Source organism: Sus scrofa, chromosome 4 (assembly GCF_054392235.1).
Source record: "Sus scrofa isolate SSC_HxYL_T2T_F1_AM1 chromosome 4, Sscrofa_HxYL_maternal_Yorkshire_Landrace_v2.0, whole genome shotgun sequence".
Classification (NCBI taxonomy): Eukaryota; Metazoa; Chordata; class Mammalia; order Artiodactyla; family Suidae; genus Sus; species Sus scrofa.
In genome coordinates this window covers 54,946,341-54,965,401 of record NC_139386.1, presented here as the reverse complement: position 1 = coordinate 54,965,401, position 19,061 = coordinate 54,946,341, and the positions used below count along the sequence as shown (strand labels likewise).

The following is a 19,061-nucleotide window of genomic DNA, read 5'->3' as shown; positions in this document are numbered from 1 at the left end:
AGCCTGGGAACCTCCATATGCCATGGGAGCAGCCCTAGAAAAGGCAAAAAGATGAATAAATAAATAAATAAGAAGTAAGCATGTATAGGATTGAGGAACTCAATTAGAAAACTATTGTAAAAGCAAAAATAACACAAGGAAGAGCAAAAGGATAAACATGAAGATGTAAAAAAGGACATCAAAAATCATAAAATGTGGGAAGGAAAGTAAGAAAATCTAGACTTTTTTTTAACAGAATGTGTTTGGGGCTATACGATCATCAGGCTAAAGCAAGCATAGAGAGGAAGGGGTTCATACTTGAAAAACAAGGCAACCACAAATCAAAACAGAACAATACGTTCACAAAAACTAATAAGAAGAGGACATAAGCATAAAATAAGTGGAAATTATCCAACCAAAAAAAAAAAAAAAGAAAGAAAGAAAGAAAGAAAGGAGAAACAGACTCAACAGGAAAACAAGTTTTAAAAGGCAATAAATACATATTTGTCAATAATTACCTCCAATGCTCCAATCAAAAGATATAGAGTGGCAGACTGGATTAATACATATATACAAGAGACTCACCTTAGGGCAAAGGACACATCTAAATTGAAAGTGAGGGGAAGGAAAAAGATATTTCATGCAAATGGAAAAGACAGGAAAACAGGAGTTGCAATACTCATATCAGACAAAATATACTTTAAAATGAAGGCCATAAAGAAAGTCAAAGAAGGAGTTCCCATCATGGCACAGTGGTTAACGAATCCAACTGGGAACCATGAGGTTGAGAGTTCGATCCCTGGCTTCACTCAGTGGGTTAGGGATCCGGCATTGCCATGGGCTGTGGTGTGGGTTACAGACGTGGGTTGGATCTGGCATTACTGTGGCTCTGGCATAGTCTGGCAGCTTTAGCTCTGATTGGACCCCTAGCCTTGTAAAAGACAAAAAGAAAAAAAAGAAAAAGAAAAAAAGAAAGTCAAAGAACACTATTTAATGATAAATGGATCCATTCAAGAAGAGAATACTACACTCATCAATATATATGCCCCAATATAGAAGTACTCAAATACATACAACAAATACTAACGGATATAAAAGGAGAAATTGATGGAAATACAATAATAGTAGGATATTTTAAACCCCCCCCCCACTCACATCAAAGGATAGATCCTCTAGACAGAAAATCAATGAGGCAAAAGAGATCTTAAATGACACAACAGAACAGACTTAATTGATATTTTCAGGACATTACATCAAAAAAAACAGAATATATATTATTTTCAAGTGCACATAAAACATTCTCAAGGATTGGCCGCATACTGGGGCACATAACTAACCTCAACAAATTTAAGAGTATAGCAATTATTTCAAGCATCTTTTCTGTCCACAGTGGCATGAAACTAGAAATCAACCACAGGAAAAGAAATGAGAAAAAAAAAAGAAAACTGACTACATTGAGAATAAACAACATGCTACCAAAAAAAAACAAACAAAAAACAATGAGTCAATGAGGAAATCAAAAGGGAAATTGAAAAATAGGAGACAAAAGACCATGAAAATACAGCCATTCAAAATCTATAGGATGCCACAAAAGCAGTGCTTAGAGGAAGTTCATGGTGATACAGGCCGTCCTCGGGAAAAAAAAAAAGTCTCGAGTCAACAATTTAATCTACAACCTAAAAGAATTAGAAAAAAGAACAAATAAATCCTAAAGTCAGCAGAGGGAAGGAAATCATAAAGATCAGAGAGGAAATCAATAAAATTGAGATTCGAAAAGCAATAGAAAAAAATCAGTAAAACCAAGACTACCAAAAAGGAAAACTGTAGGCCAATATCTTTGATGAATATAGACACAAAAATTCTCAACAAAATTTTAGCAAACTGAATCTAACAACACATAAAATCATGCACCACAACCAAGCAGTATTCATCCCAAGTTCAAAAGGATGGTTCAACATATGCAAATCAATTAATGTCATACACCACATTGACAAATGTCAAAAACCACATGATCATCTCAATAGATGCAGAAAAAAGCATTTGACAAAATCCAACATCCATTCATGATAAAAACTCTTACCAAAGTGGGTATAGAGGGAGCCAATATAATACTCAATAGAGAGAAGTTGAAAGCCTTCCTGCTAAGATGTAGATTCCCACTCTCAGCCCCCACCATTTTTTTTTTTTTTTTTTTTTTTTTTTTTTGCTTTTTAGGGCTGCACTCATGGCATATGGAAGTTCGCAGGCTAGGGGTCAAATTGGAGCTACAGCTTCAGGCCTACAAATCAGCCACAGCAATGTGGGATCCAAGCTGCTTCTGTGACCTACACCACAGCTCGTGGCAATGCCAGATCTCCAACTCACTGAGAGAAGCCAGGGATTGAACCTGAATCCTCATGAATACTAGTCAGATTCATTTCCACTGTGCCACAATGGGAACTCCCACTCTCACCACTTTTATTCAACATAGTATTGGAAGACTTAGCCACAGCAATCAGATAAACAAAAGAAGTAAAATGCATCCAAATTGGAAGAGAAGAGGTAAAATTGTCATTCTATGAAGTTGACATGATATTATATATAGAAAACCCAAAGGAATCCACACAAAAACTACTGGAACTGATCAATGAATTCAGCAAAGTATCAGGACACAAGATTAACATTCAGAAATTGATTACATTTCTGTGTACTAACAATGAAATATTAGAAAGGAATATAAAAATACAACACCTTTTAAAATTTCACCCCTAAAAATTAAATACCTAGGATAAATTTGACAAAGGAAGTGAAAGACTTGTATGCTAAGAACTAAATTAAAGAGGATTCAAAGAAATGGAAAGATAGTCCATACTCCAGGATTGGAATAATTAATATCATTAAAATGGCCCTATTACCCAAAGCAATCTATAGATTTAATGTGATCCCTATCAAATTACCCATGACATTTTTCACAGAATTACAACAAACAATCCAAAAATTTACATGGAACAACAAAAGACCTAAAATTGCCAAAGCATTCCCAAGAGGAAAAAACTAAGCATAACTCTTCCAGAGTTTAGACAATATTACAAACTACAGTAATCAAGACAGTGTGGTACTAGTACTTGAACAGACATACAGAACAATGCAACAGAATAGAGAACCCAGAAATAAATCCAGATGCCTATAGTCAATTAATCTTTGATAAAGGAGGCAAAAATATAAAATAGGAAAAAGACAGTCTCTTCAGCAAGTGGTGCCGGCAAAACTGGATGGCTGCATGTAAATCAGTGAAACTAGAACACACCCTCACACCATGCACAAATATCTTAAAGACTTAAACAATAGACAAGACACCATAAAACTCCTAGAAGAGAGCATAGGCAAGATATTCTCTGCTATCACCATACAAATGTTTTCTTAGGTCAGTCTCCCAAAGAAATAGATACAAAAACAAAAATAAACAAATGAGAACTATTCATACATAGAAGTTTTTGCACAGCAAAGGAAACCATTAAAAAAAAGACACACTATGGAATGGGAGAAAATAGTTGCAAACGATTCAACTGACAAGGGTTTAATCTCCAAAATATGCAAGTAACTCATACAACTCAATAGCAAGAAAACAAACGACTCAATTGAGAAAAATGGGCAGAAGACCTAAATAGATGTCTTTCCCAAGAAGATATATGGGTGGCCAGCAGGCAGATGAAAATGCTCAACATCATTAACTATAGAGAAATGCAAATCAAAACTACTATGAGGTACCACATCACACTGGTCAGAATGGCCATCATTAGTAAGTCTACAAATAAATGCTGAGACAGTGTGAAAAAAAGGGAACCCTCCTACACTGTTGGTGGGAATGTAAATTGGTACAATCACTATGGAAAAAATCATTAAGGTACCTCATAAAACTAAATATAAAACTACCATATGAACCAGCAATCCTACTCCTGGGTATATGTCCAGACAAAACTTTCATTGAAAAATATATATGCACCCCTATGTTCATTGCAGCACTATTAATAATAGCCAGGACATGGAAACAACTTAAATATCCATTAAAAGATGAATGGATTAAGAAGATGTGTTACATGTACACAATGGAATATTATTCAGGCATTAAAAAGAACAAAATAATGCCATTTGCAGCAACGTGGATGGAACTACAGATTATCATACTAAATGAAGTAAGTCAGAAAGAGGAAGACAAATATCATATGATATCACTTATATGTGTAACTAAAATATGGCACAAATGAACCTATCTCAGAACAGAAACAAACTCATGCATATGGAGAACAACTTGTGGTTGCCAAGGAGGATGGGAGGGAGTGGGAGGGACTGAGAGTTTGGGGTTAGTAGATGCAAACTATTGCATTTGGAGTGAATAAGCAATGAAGATCCTGCTATACAGAACAGGGAACTATATCCAATCACTTGTGATGGAACATGATGAAAGTTAATATGAGAAAAAGAATGTAAACATATGTTACAACTGATTTACTTTTCTGTATATCAAAAGTTGACAGAACATTTTAAACCAACAATAATAAAAACACTTTTAATTAAAAATAAAAAGTAAAAGTTCATAGTTCAATAAAAGGTAGATATTTAAAATTAAAAATCTTATTTCAGAATTCAGATAAGAACTAAAGACTATATGTTTAAAAGAATGAATATCGTACAACAAATTACAAACAATTATAGTCAAAATACTTCCCAAGTCTTCCACACACACCAAAACTATTTTGCAACTATTAGATAAAGCTATTATACAATGCTGTAGCTATTCTGACACACAAGAAGAGATTGATAACTTTTAACAAAAAAATAATTTTTATTATTTTTAATTGTTTTCACACTGGCCATAACAGATTCAACTTCAGTGAACAATTACAGCTTAGTCAGCTGACCAAGAGCCTATACCCGCAACTAGCTTTTTAAATTTAGTTTTTAATAATTTTTATTTTTTCCATTATAGTTGTTTTACAGTGTTCTGTCAGTTTTCGTCTTTTGTCTTTTTGTCTTTTGTTGTTGCTATTTCTTGGGCCGCTCCCGCGGCATATGGAGGTTCCCAGGCTAGGGGTCGAATCGGAGCTGTAGCCACCCGCCTACGCCAGAGCCACAGCAACGCGGGATCCGAGCCGCGTCTGCAACCTACACCACAGCTCATGGCAACGCCGCCAGATCGTTAACCCACTGAGCAAGGGCAGGGACTGAACCCTCAACCTCATGGTTCCTAGTCGGATTCGTTAACCACTGCGCCAAGACAGGAACTCCCACTGTCAGTTTTCTACTGTACAGTCACACATAACATGTATACATTCTTTTTCTCGCATCATCCTCCATCATGCTCCATCGTAAGTGACTAGATGTAGTTCCCAGTGCCTTATGGCAGGATCTCATTGTTTTCTACATAATCAAAGTCGTTAATAAATCGCTACTTGTTTTTTATCCAAATTAGCATTGGGCTTGTTCCCACAAATACTTAGAATCTTAATTATCTCTAGAATATAGCTCCCTCCCTAACAGAGCTAGATCTTTATGATTTAGGACTGGTACGATGCATATGACAGCTTCCTGCATATGATAAGAATTGAGGCAAAGTGTGTTAGGACTTTGATATTAAACCTCCCTTACATTTATTTTCAGTGCTTCAAAGATTTACTGACATGGTAATAGCTGTTCAAAAGAGATTACATCTAAAGGTATTGGTTGCTAGCTTACCACATTAATTGGTAACTCAAGGTTTAATGCCGGTTTGAGGAAATTGCTAGTCTTTCATGTATCACGTTTCTTGTTTCTTTCCAAATTTCCTCTTACTCCTTGAATTTGTTACTCATTTTTAAGTATATATGTATGTCCTTAAAATTTTCTTATTCTTTCATTTTTTATTCTACAATTAGAGCCTGAAAATAGTTACCTTTTAGTCAAATATCCAATATGTTTCAGGGCCTTTTGCCATTATAAATTTTAGTTATTGATGGTAAATAGCATTTTATTACATATTAATGATATTAATTATGTGCATAAATAGACCAGTAGCAACAATTCTTCTAACTGCTAATATCCTACACCTCAAGTTTGTCATTCTTAATGTCACCTAGAAGAATGTTTGGAAAATCTATGCTGTGAAAATGTTAGTAGATATAAGCACTGATTACATTGTATCAATCTGGTGAGAAGAGATCATGAAAAGAATACTAATATTTTGAACCCCAGTCTGCATCATATGTCAGCAATATATATACTTTTCCATATTTTCAGAAAGCACATTGAGATTCTTAAATGTGAAACTCTTCTTTAAGCCAAATCAAAATCTGCCCCCCATTGTTTTGAAAATTACAAGTTGACTCTATAAATTAATAAAAAGCAAATAGCTGTCCCAATGTGAAGCAATACTCACATATCCTAAAAGGACCAGAACTGTCCTTATTGTTATTTATTGACTTAGTCATTTACATACAAACCTGAAGAGAGAATTTCCTTGGGTGTCAGAAGTCAGATATGAAATGTTAACCAGTAAATAGACAATAGACACCAGAGGGGACGCAATAAATATGCATCTTGGAATTGTCTTTCTGTGTTCCTTCAGCTCCCCTATAACACATGAAAGAGCAAAATCACAACTGGTAAAATTTATGTCTTAAATTTACCTTTAATATTGACCCATATGGAGTTTCCATTGTGGTTTAGCAGGTTAAGAACCTGACATAGTGTCTATGAGGAAGTGGATTCAGTTCCTGGCCTCACTCACTGGGTTAAGGATCCGGTGTTGCTGCAAGCTGCTGCAGAGGTTGCAAATGCAGCTCAGATCCTGTGTTGCTGTGGCTGTGGCATAGGCCTGCAGCTGCAGCTCCCATTCTACCCCTAGCCCAGAAACTTCCATATACTGCAGGTGCAGCCAAATAAATAAATAAATAAATAAATAAAAATGCCTCATGTATCAAGTTTGAGCTGGATTCTTTTTATCTTCCCCACCACCACCACCACACACAAACACAGCCACAGTAGGAACTATACATACCCGCTCCCTTCAGATGTTGATACTAAGTGATAAAATATATTTATTTCCCTCATAGATGGTAAAATTTTTGAAGAAAGACACAAGAATGAAAATGAAATCTTCCCTTAAGACCATGTAGGGGAAATGATTGAGAGAGGATTAAGATGGTGGAATAGAAGGACTGCAGCTCAACTTCTCTCCTAAAAACAACAAAATTCACAACTAAAGGCTGAGCAATCTCCACCCAAATGGACCAGAAACCTTAAAAAAGATACCCTACTCCAGAAGAAAAAGAGGAGGACACATCAAGAGGTAGGAGGGGCAATTTCATGAGGACACATCAAGAGGTAGGAGGGGCGTACCTCCAGGGTGGGAAGCTCCACAGACTGAAAACTAACTGGTTCACAGAGACTCACCTACAGGAATGAGAGTTCTGAGCCCCACATCAAACCTTCACATGTGGGGATCTGGCACTGGGAGAAAGAGCCCCTGGAGCATCTGGCATTGGAGGCCAGTGGGGATTGTGTGCAGGAGCTCCACAGGGCTGGGAGAAATGGAGACCCCATTCTTAAAAGGCACAAATGGACTTTCACATGCACTGGGTCCCATGGCAGAGCAAAGTCTCCATAGGAATCTGGGTCAAACCTGACTGCAGTTCTTGGAGGACATCCTGAGAAAACAGGGGTGAATGTGGCTTGTTGTGAGGGACAGACATTGAAAGCAAAGCTCTCAGGAGTATTCAGCAGTGTGTCTTTCTCTGGAGGTGGCCATTTTGGGAAAATCTGGCCCCACCTGTCAGTCAGCTGCTGAGAAGCCCAGGGCAAACAACAATCAAGGTGGGATCACAGCCCTGCCCCTCAGTAAACAGGCTACCTAAAGACCACTCAGGCAGCAGCTGCAGCTAATCTCATCCACAGACAAAGTCCCACCCACCAGAGGGATTAGAATCAGCTCCACTTACCAGTGGGCAGGCATCAGCCCCTCCCATCAGGAAGCCCCCATACTGTCTTCAGCCACAAGGGGGGCAGACACCAGAAGTAAGAGAGGCTACAACTCTATTATCTGTAAAAAGGTCACTACACCAAAAACCTATAAAAATGAAAAGACAGAGAACTATAACTCAGATGAGGGAGAAAGGAAAAACCCTAGAAAATCAGCTAAGTGATGAGGAGATTCTCAGCCTCCAGGAAAAAGACTTTAGATTGTTGACGCCCAAGATGATGCAAGACATTGGGAATAAACTGGAGGCAAAGATGGATAACATACAGGAAATACTGACCAAAGAGATACAAGATATAAAATTTAAGTAAGAAGAGATGCAAAATACAATAACTGAAATAAAAAATTCACTAGAAGCAGCTAACAGCAGAATACAGGAGGCAGAAGAACGAATAATCAAGGTGGAGGACAGATTAGCGGAAATTACGGATGTGGAACAGAAAAGAGAAAAAAGATTGAAAACAAATGAAGAGAGTCTCAGAGAACTCTGGGACAATGTTAAATGCACCAACATCCATATTATAGGGTGCCAGAAGGAGAAGAGAGAGAGAAGGGGACAGAAAAAATATTCCAAGAGATAATAGCCGAAAACTTCCCTAACATGGGAAAAGAACCACTCACTCAAATCCAGGAAGTGAAACGAGTACCATATAAAATAAACCCAAGGAGGAATACACTGAGACACATATTAATCAAACTGATCAAAATTAAAGACAAAGAGAAAATCTTGAAAGCAGCTAGAGAAAAGAAACAAGTAACATATGAGGGAACCCCAATAAGATTATCAGCAGATTTTTCAGCAGAAACTCTGCAGGCCAGAAGAGAGTAGCATGATATACTTAATGTGATGAAAGGAAAAAACCTCCAACCAAGATTACTCCACCCAGCAAGGCTCTCATTCAGATTTGAAGGAGAAATCAAAACCTTCACAGACAAGCAAAAGCTGAGAGAATTCAGCAACACTAAACCAGCCTTACAACAAATGCTGAAGGAACTTCTCTAGACAGAAAAGAAAAGACAGCAACAGGAAACAAAAATGCCACAAATGACAAGGCTCACCAGTAAAGGTATATATACAGTAAAGATACGAAACCATCCATGCACAATTATACCACCAAAATCAGAAATCATGAGAAGAGGTGGGCACAAATGCAGGACACTGGAGATGCACTTGCAATTAAGAAACCAACAACTTAAAACAATCTCATATACATATAGACTCTTATAGCAAAACTTCAGAATAACTGCAAACCAAAAATCTACAATTGATACACAAACAAGGAATCTCTGAAGAAGAAATACATCTCATAGTAAATAAACACATAATCCACCATGAAGGGGGTCATTTGACATCATTCTTGGAATGCTGAAGTCTTCTTAGATCTGATTCTGATTTCCTCTCCATCAAAGAATTTATGATAATTATAATTAAATAATGCAGCAGTACAATTAAATGATACAGTTCTACAATTGTATTATTAATAACCATTTCTCTCCATGGTACAATGTAAGGCCTATGATGTCTTGTTTATCACATCACCTAGAATGGTGTAATGCCTATATTGAAGAATCAATAAGATGTAACAAATTGTGAGGACATATTTATATAGTTACACTGTTTTTTAACCAATTTATGCATTTTATATTTTACTTATTTTCAGAGGGGTGTATTATTTTTGTTATTCTTACCAGCTAAGTTATTCTTTTTATTATGCTATATAAAATAGTTAATGGTATATAAGACTTTCTTCTTTATAAATTTTAGTTACCTAATATACATGATTTTAATACAATGCTAATTTTTAAATAAAAATTGAAATGTAATAGATAATATGAAATAGTAAGGATGAAAGCCATACAAAATGGGATAAAGTATAGAATAAATTTCCTATTTGTCTCAGCATATTTTCCATTCCACTTCCCCAGAAGAAGTGGAATCACTTAATCTCTTTCTTAAGATCCATGATATAATAATCTGTGTGAATGTAATTGTGTTTAAATATATGTATTTTATGCTGTAAAAAATTAAAATAAAATTTCAAAAAAAAAAAAAGACCCTGTAGGTTCAGAGTCTACCTGTGTCTTCAGCCTCCTCTGTTAGGTACTAGGCACTGAATTTGAGTAGTGAGGATAGAGTGAGCAAAGTTTTTGTGAGAAAAAACAAACATGAACCTCAACCTCAAGAAGAAGAATGATAATTAATTTGATAATCACATAAATAAAATTTAAAATAGTGAATGTGGTAAGGGTCACTGTGAAAAGTGAGAAAGGGCTATGAGAATTTATTTTGTGACAACTGGATGGTCCCCTTTGTAACCATGTTACAGGCATGCTGACCTCCTTTCAGTTACTCAAAAAGGTTGTGTTCCCTGTTGCTCTCAGCCCATTCTCTCACATGGAATGTTCTTTCCTTCACTATTGCCTAGTGTACTCTAATCCTTTCTTCAGATCGCAACAAAATCATAACTTCTGGGAAAATGGTAGAGAATACTCTCTCTGACTAAAAAATTGTCCTATTCTATATCCTCCTAGCATATGTGAAAAGACTAAAAGAATCAGTCATAAATTTTCTCTTTCTGTAGGCTCTTTACCTTCCCTTTGTGCCTACATTAAGTGCAAAAAATAAAAGAGGATTGTGATTTAACATCATACATAGTAATTTTCTAGAACAGTCTTATTCTCAAATATTGTCCCGTTTGTGACACCATGTTCCCCAATGTCACCATTCTCTGAGAATTATCCCTGCTATAACATTATAGCTGTGAATACATTGTGACCCTGTGCCCTGGCCACTGATTATAGGACCAAATACCGACCTCTGACTCACTGGCAGCCAATCATTGCCAGTACGCAAGAAGATTTCTTGTAAGAATTTGAACAATAGGTCAACAAAACTGAGAGAATCAGGAAAAAAGTAATGTCATGGAGGAAAAAAGAAAGAAAAGAAAAAAAAAGAAAAAAGGAAAGAAAAGCAGCTAATAACTTTGTTTTAAGTCATGGAACTTCCCTAATACCTGTTGCTCCTGAAGACTGGTTGCTCAGGTCTTCCTTGAAATCCAAAATTATTCTTCCAAGTTCCCCTTTGATTGTCTTAAGCTAATGTGTGTGAGTTTCTATTATACAATGTCAAATCCCTCTGACTAATAAATATTTTTCCTTTTACATATCAGATTTCTTCCATCTGCATCTGCCCAGGGATTGAATGTAAATATCCACGGAATACAACAATATGACCTGATGAAGCACTTGAAGAGGTAAGAATTAGAAAACTCTCATTTAAAGAGTAGTAAGTGGCTTCATCAACCACTTACTACTTGTGGGCTTCTGGACAATTTATTGGCTGTCAAGTTTTCAAGTTCCTTGCCTGTATATTGAGGGAAATGGAAAATAGAGAGACAATAAAATTCCAAACAATGCCTAGCACTTAACAAGTTATTAATGACTATGCTTATTAGTTAAAGCTTTGAATAAGCAAAAGGGCAATTTTGGGGATTACCTATACTTTCCTCTGGGCCTTTTGTTCTTTCTCATATGTATTAGATTTTTATAGAAGAGATAAGGAATATAATACAATTATAAGGTTATAATAGCTAGGCAGGTAGTGAATATCATTGGCTTTGAACTTAAAAAGATGGATGTTCCCACAGCATGCAAAGTCAGCTGCCTAAAAATTACCATTTTACTGGTAAAAGTGTTACTTAGAATTTAGTTATACTTAAAATACATTAAGTAAATTAACAAACCCAGCAGACACTCAAATTCCTCCAGTTTTTGTTTACTGCTTGCTAGTTTTGAAAAATTATATAATAGTTTATAAGTTAGCAAATTTTGTTAATCTGTTTTAAGCAGAGAAAAATTATCCAACAATGAAACATCTTTGGCAATGGAACAAGATGAAATTGGCACAAATAGAAGCCAAAGATATATCTTCTATCATTAAAAAAGAGAAAGACAAAGTGAGAGTAAGAGAAACAGAGAAAAAGAAAGTTTTGCTCATATGCTAGGCTCTCAAATTGCAGTGGCCCATTTAATCATAAAAGAGTAATCTCTCATAGCTTTCTTTTCTCAATACCTCACTTTTTTGGGGGGTTGGGGGGGGCATGCCTACAGCATGTGGAAGTTCCCAGACTAGGATCAAACCCATGCCACAGCAGCCACTTGAGCCAAAGCAGTGACAACACTGGATCTTTAAGCTGCTACACCACCTTGGAACCCCAATACCTCACTTTTAAATTCAATGCAGCCTGCAACTTTACCAAATTGATTGAACTTTAACAGTTTTCTGGTAGTGTCTTTAGCATTTTCTATGTATAGTATCATGGCATCTATAAACAGTGATAGTTTTACTTCTTTTCCTAATTGGATTGCATTTATTTCTTTTTCTTCTCTAATTTCCATGGCTAGGACTTCCAAAACTATGTTGAATAACAATGGTGAGAGTGGGCATCCTTGTCTTGTTCCTAATCTTAGCAGAAATGCTTTCAGCTTTTCACCATTGAGAATGATGTTAGCTGTGGGTGTGTCATATATGGCTTTTATTATGTTGAGGTAGATTCCCTCTATGTTCACTTTCTGGAGAGTTTTTATCATAAAAGTGAACTGAATTTTGTCAAAAGCTTTTTCTGCATTTGTTCAGATGATTATATGATTTTTATTCTTCAGTTTGTTGAGGCAGTGTATCACATTGATTGATTTGCAAAGATTTAAAAATCCTTGCATCCCTGGGATAAATCTTGACCATGGTGTATGATCTTTGTAATATACTGTTGGATTTGGTTTGCTCATATTCTAATGAGGATTTTTGCATCTGTGTTCATCAGTGATATTGGCCTATAGTTTTCCTTTTATGTGCTATCTTTGGTTTTGCTTTCAGGGTGATGGTGGTCTCATAGAATGAATTTAGGAGGGTTCCTTTCTCTGATATTTTTTTGAAAGAGATTCAGAAGAATAGGTGTTAACTCTTTGATGAATGTTTGATAGACTTCATCTCTGAAGCCCCTGGGTCCTAGACTTTTGGTTTTTGGAAGTTTTTTAATCACAGTTTCAACTTCAGTACTTGTTATTGGTCTATCCATATTTTCCATTTCTTCTGCGTTCAATCTTAGTAGGTTGTACTTTTGTAAGAATTTGTCCACTTCTTCAAGGTTGTCCATTTTACTGGCATATAGTTGCTTATAACAGCCAAAGCAATACTGAAAAAGAAAAACAGAATTGGAAGAAAAAGGCTCCCTCATTTCAGTCTATATTACCAAGCTACAGTAATCTAAATCATATAGTACCAGCACAAAAACAAAAATATAGATCAATGGAACAGGACTTAAAAAGCCCAGAAATAAACCCATGCGCCTATATTCAACTAATCTATGACAAAATAGACAAGAACATACAATGGAGAAAAGACAGTATCTTTAACAAGTGGTGCTGGGAAAACTGGACAACCCACCTGTAAAAGAATGAAATTAGAACACTCTCTAACACCATGCACAAAAATAAACTGAGAATGGATTAAAGATATAAATATAAAGCCAGATACAATAAAACTCTTTGAGGGAAACATAAGCCAAAGACTCTCTTGTATAAACTGCAGAAATTTCTCCTTAGATCCACCTCCTAGAGTAATGAAAATAAAAACAAAAATAAACCAGTGGGACCTAATTAAACTTAAAACCTTCAAAGGAAACCATTAAAAAAATGAAAAGACAACCCACAGAATCAGAGAAAATCTTTGCAAATGAGGTAACTGACAGGGATTAATCTCCAAAATATACAAACATCTTAGGAAGGTTTATATTTTTAAAAAAATCAAAAAATGGTCAGAAGATCTAAATAGACATTTCTCCAAAGAAGACATACAGATGGTCAAAAAACATGAAAAGATGCTCAATATCCCTCATTATTAGAGAAATGCAAGTCAAAACTCAATGAGGTATCATCAGTCAGAATAGCCATCATTAAAAAAGTCTACAAACAATAAATGTTAGAGAGGGTGTAGACAAAAGGGATCCCTCCTACACTGTTGGTGGGAATGTAAATTGATGCAACCACTGTGAAGGACAGTATGGAGGTTTCTTAAAAAACTAAATAGAGAACTACAGTATGATCCAGCAATCCCAATCCTGAGTATCTATCCAGAGGAAACCATAATTTGAAAAGATGCACACACCCCAATGTTCATTTCAGCACTGTTTACAATAGCCAAGATATAGAAGTAAACTAAATGTCCATTGACAGAGGAATGGATAAAGAAAATATGGTACATATATACAATGGAATATTACTCAGCCATTAAAAAGAATGAAATAATGCTATTTTCAGCAACATTGATGGAGCTAGAGATTATCATACTGAATGAAGTAAGTCAGAAAAGGACAAATATCATATAATGTCATTTATATATGGAATATAAAAAAAGAATTACACAGAAGAACTTACTTATAAAACAGAAACAAACTCACAGATTTCAGAACTAATCCTCTAGTAACCACAGGTGAAACTGTTGTGGGGTGGGAAGAAATGGGAGAGCAGGAATAACATATACACACTACTGTATAGAACTGATGATTAATGAGAACTCATTGTATAGCACAGGAAAATCTACTCAATAAGTTGTAATAACCTACATGGTAAAAAAAAAGAGTAGATATATTTATATGATTCACTTTGCTGTATAGTTGAAACTAATACAACATTGTAATAAAATTAAATAAAATTCAATGCAGACTGACTTTCATCTTACACTCAAAGTTCACCAATGTTTTCTTAGTAAAATTTTTTCTGATCAGTCCTCACACTCTTCAACTTCTAAAGCATTTTGCTATATTGATTACACCCTCTTTTGGAAACATATGATGATTTTCTCTTTCAGAATTCTTGAAATTTCCTCTGGACTCTTCATTGGATCTTCTTTTTTTTCCTATGCCTAAAAGTTGGCATTTTCCAGTCATCTGTCTCCATTCCAATTGGTTCTACCTCTATCTAGGTGCTTAGGTTAGCAATCACATCTATTATCAAGCCCATCAGGTGGAATCCATTTTGCAGTCACCTAACATTACCTGCCATGTCCTCTACACACCTGCACACTTCTGATCTCCACAGCTTCACCCATATTTTTCTACTGCTGGAATTTTTTTATTTAATTAAAATTGCTATATTTTCCATTTGATGACACAGCAATTATGACTTAGCTTCCACGGAATTTCCATAGTAATTATATTGTTCCCTTATAGACACTTATTAAATACTATCATGACATTATTTGTTCATAAGGTGAAGAATTACAGTGATTTTAAGCCATAAAGCCCAGTTTTCAAATGAAGGAGAGAAAAAAAAGTAAATCCAGATAGTTAAAGATCCTTACCACATCTAGTAAGTGGCAGAAATCAGGACAAAATCTAGGCATGGACACTAGATTCAAGTGTCTACTAAACTATAAGCATCTTTAGGGGTAAAGAATACATCTTACTCATCTTGAAGCACTAATATAGGGCTTTCAAAATAGTTAGCATTTAAAAAACACCTGCCAACAGAGTGATTTAATGAATGATGGACACATCAGTAACTGCAAGGAGTCTTAAGATTAAAGGAAAAATGTGTTCAGTAGTAGAGTCTGCTTCATGTTTCAGTGTCAAAGAACTGATCTAAAAGGCTGAAGTTGAGAAAAATGAAATAAATCCATGTGAAATTGTCTTATGGAGGTGAGAGGGAAAGGATACAGGTGGAGGTCAAGAGAAGAGACTGATTTTGAAAATAGAAAACTATTGTCCTGATGTTGAAGGGAAGAGAATTCAATCCAGCCTTAGAGCAATCAAAGGTATCTATGATTCTCTTCTCTTTAAAAATACTTAACGGTTGGAGTTCCCACTGTGGCACAAGGATATTGGTGGAATTTGGGGAATGCTGGGATGCAGGTTCAATCTCCAGCCCAGTTAAGGTGGGTTAAGGATCCAGCATTTCCAACTCAACTGTGGCTTGAGTGGTGCCTGCAGTTTGGATCTGATCCCTAGCCTGGGAACTCCATATGCTGCAGTGAGGCCGAAAAAGAAAAAAAAAAAAGTAGGGTCTCAGTGTGGCACACCCACCCACAACACAAACACTGTCTGGCATTGGAATTCTTGGATACACAGTTTCATGGAAGGGAGATATTTCCACAACCCCAGAATTCACCCATTAATAGAAGAGAAAAATTAGATTGACACAGAAGTCCCATATCTGAGGTTCCAGAAAAGAAGGCTGAAAGAGATATTTTTATTCAAGAAAATAAGTACTTTGGAATGACTGTGGGAAAAATGAAGAGTAGATGTTAAGTACAAACCTGGCATATTCTGATCTGATTTAGAAAACAACAAAGAAGAAAAAAATACAGTGAATCACTTACTTAAAATGAAACACAAAATTTAATAAAAGATGTGCATTTCATATTGCATGCAGTAAGTAATGGCTTGAGATATTTTTCTCAAGATATTGTTGATTACCTGCTATGTAGGTAAAACATCCTCCACCTGAATTTGCAAAGTATCCTTGAAAGGTGGCTTCTATAAACTGGGAGGCTTCTGGAAACTCGGCATCAAAAGAGTTCTGAAATATTTCTACATTCTCGTTCCACTCCCTCACCAGCAGCACTACTTCATTTAGTGAAATGAGGCCAAGTATGGCCATTTTCAGCACGGTGCTAGCTATCTGAAGCCAGGTCACCTCTCTCACACCACGACAATTCAGAATGCCCACAGTCCACAATATGGCTAGTGCCAGACATCTTTTTGGCAGCTTTGGAGCGGAGCAGCTGAGATAAAAAGGCTGGATGCTGTACTCAGCAAGGAGCAGAGCTTGACTGGCAGCCAACCCTGACCCCAGAAACAAGGCTGTCCAGAGATTCAGGAAAGAGATCAAGTTGCCATAACCTTTCTTGAGAAAATAGTAGTGGGCTCCACTGCATGGGAAGGTTATACCTATCTCTGCTGAGCAGAGAGTGGTCATAATGGACAAGAGGGCACAGGGCCAGCCCACATACACAGGGAAAGCCCCACATTCACGCAAGAGTATGTCAGCAGCAAAAATGTCTGCTCCAATTATATGAACAACTAAAAAACTCATGCCCCAGAAATATCCAAATACTCTCCTGACCTGTATCTTCTTCTCTTTACCCATTGTAATTGTATATAAATTACAATTTCTGGATTTTCCTTCATATATTGCTGGAAAGGATGTTCATAGATTCTCTGAGATAAAAGTGCTGCCCTTTTTGTTCCACCTTTGTAAAATATGGCCCATGTCCAATCATTGACAGAATATATGTGATGCATCCAAGTAAAATAATGTAAGATTACTTGGAAGAGTTCAGGTTTGACTTGTTTTTTAATTACTATCAAAATAATACATTCAGGTGGGGGGGGGGATTTCAATAAGACAGGGCATTACAGAGAAAAGCAGGGGGTTTGCTTCTTCCTAAACACAGTCCCAGGTCTTTTCTCTGGAAACAATCATTTAAAAGCATATGCGGTTATGATTCTTTTCGGTAGTTGCTTCCATAACTCTAAACAACACAAAGACACTTTTGTTCTTAAATATTTCAACTTAAGAAAGTTGGCTTCCTCCCACCAACACTGAAGAATTAGCTTGTTTACTATCCTCTCATTCACACTGTTCCCTCTTCCTCCCATTTTTTTTACCACCAAGTTTTCAAGAAACCAAGTATTTATGTTTCATCAGATCCATAGAAACCAGTTAACAAGGTGAGAGAGTGAAACACTCTGTAATGTAAGCCTGTCCCCTAACCAGCCATAATCCTGGTTGTCTGGGTCACATATGGAAAGATGTGGATGAGAGGTACAGGAGGAGACTTGACCCCATGGACAGAAGGAAGGAGGGTCCCGAACATCTGAGCAAAGCCTGGACCTTAAAAGCTCTTACATATGTTGACACTACAGTGCAAAGTGTTGTCCTAAGTGTCTCTAAAGCCTCATCAGCTTGGAGCTTACCCTCCACCTTGGAAGTAAATTATTTCAGAGTTATCCTCTAAGATTAAATGAAAATGGAATTATTTATATTTTTCCTTAAGTTGTGGGTAAACTAGCTATTTTCTGGCAGACTGCATCTGATCCATCTGAAAATACAGTAATAATACTGTACAGATCTCAATAAATACAGGTCCACGGCCAAATGAAACCATTCCTCCCCTCCTGTCCCAAAAGGAAGGACCGAGGAAGTCCTTATAGGGAAGAAGACTAGAAAGCTCACCTTAAAATAGAAATACAGTGTGTGAACTAAGCCACACACAGAAAGACAAGTATTGCATGATTCCACTTATATGAGGTATCTAAAATCATCAAACTCATAAAGTCAGAGGCTGGAACAGTGGTTACTAGGGGCTGGGCCCAGAGAGGAATGGGTAGTTATTAACCAACAGTCATAAAATTTCAGCTTAGATGTATAATACTGTTGTACAACATTATAATTATAGTCAACATTCATATACATAGAAAATTTAAGATCATAGACCTCTATTACATTTTTATCACAATAAAATCTTTTAAGAGAGAGTAAAATATATTTTAACTCATGAAAAAAAATTTGAAACAAAGTAGAAGCAGGGGGTAGAGTTAGCCAATGTCCTGTCATTCAATTTCCCACCACCTACTTTCAGGAGAGACGGTGATGGAATTCCCCACCCAAGCCCTGGATTTCACAACACATTTCTTTTCTTTTTAAAACGAAAAGAAGAGCCATTGTCCCCAAATAATAGTTTGGTAACTCTACAGTGTGAGACCTACAAATTTGGCTATGTGGAACTACATTTTCCAAATTTCTCAATAAAAGAGGAAGGAAGCTTCTTGTGTGAGACTTAGAAAGCAGAAGTGAAACAGCAGTCACTTTGATATTTCACACTGACCAGGAAGGAACCCCTCCTTGACCAAACTTAAGCAGGCTGCTTTGAGTCCTCTTCTCAACTAGGCCTCATTCGTGGACTGCTCAGCAGAGTTAGGCAACAAGACCCACCCCAGTGATATCTAATCAAGTTCCTCTTAGTCCTTTTCCATCCACTCACCCCTCACTCTGCCTCATGGCTATAAATCCCCAGCTGTCTTTGCTGTATTTA

At 36.4% G+C, this 19,061-nt stretch overlaps 1 protein-coding gene across 1 annotated transcript in view; it reads right to left on the bottom strand.

Annotated features, from left to right (window-relative positions):
- The window catches only part of SLC7A13 (solute carrier family 7 member 13), a 29,847-nt gene extending 12,734 nt beyond the window's left edge, over positions 1 to 17,113 (bottom strand). Inside the window, 5 exon segments of the mRNA XM_013996640.3 lie at positions 6,435 to 6,463; positions 6,465 to 6,564; positions 16,441 to 16,963; positions 16,966 to 17,017; positions 17,019 to 17,113. Of these exon segments, the coding sequence (XP_013852094.3) occupies positions 6,435 to 6,463; positions 6,465 to 6,564; positions 16,441 to 16,963; positions 16,966 to 17,017; positions 17,019 to 17,113 (799 nt within the window).
- Between the last annotated feature and the right edge of the window lie 1,948 nt (positions 17,114 to 19,061).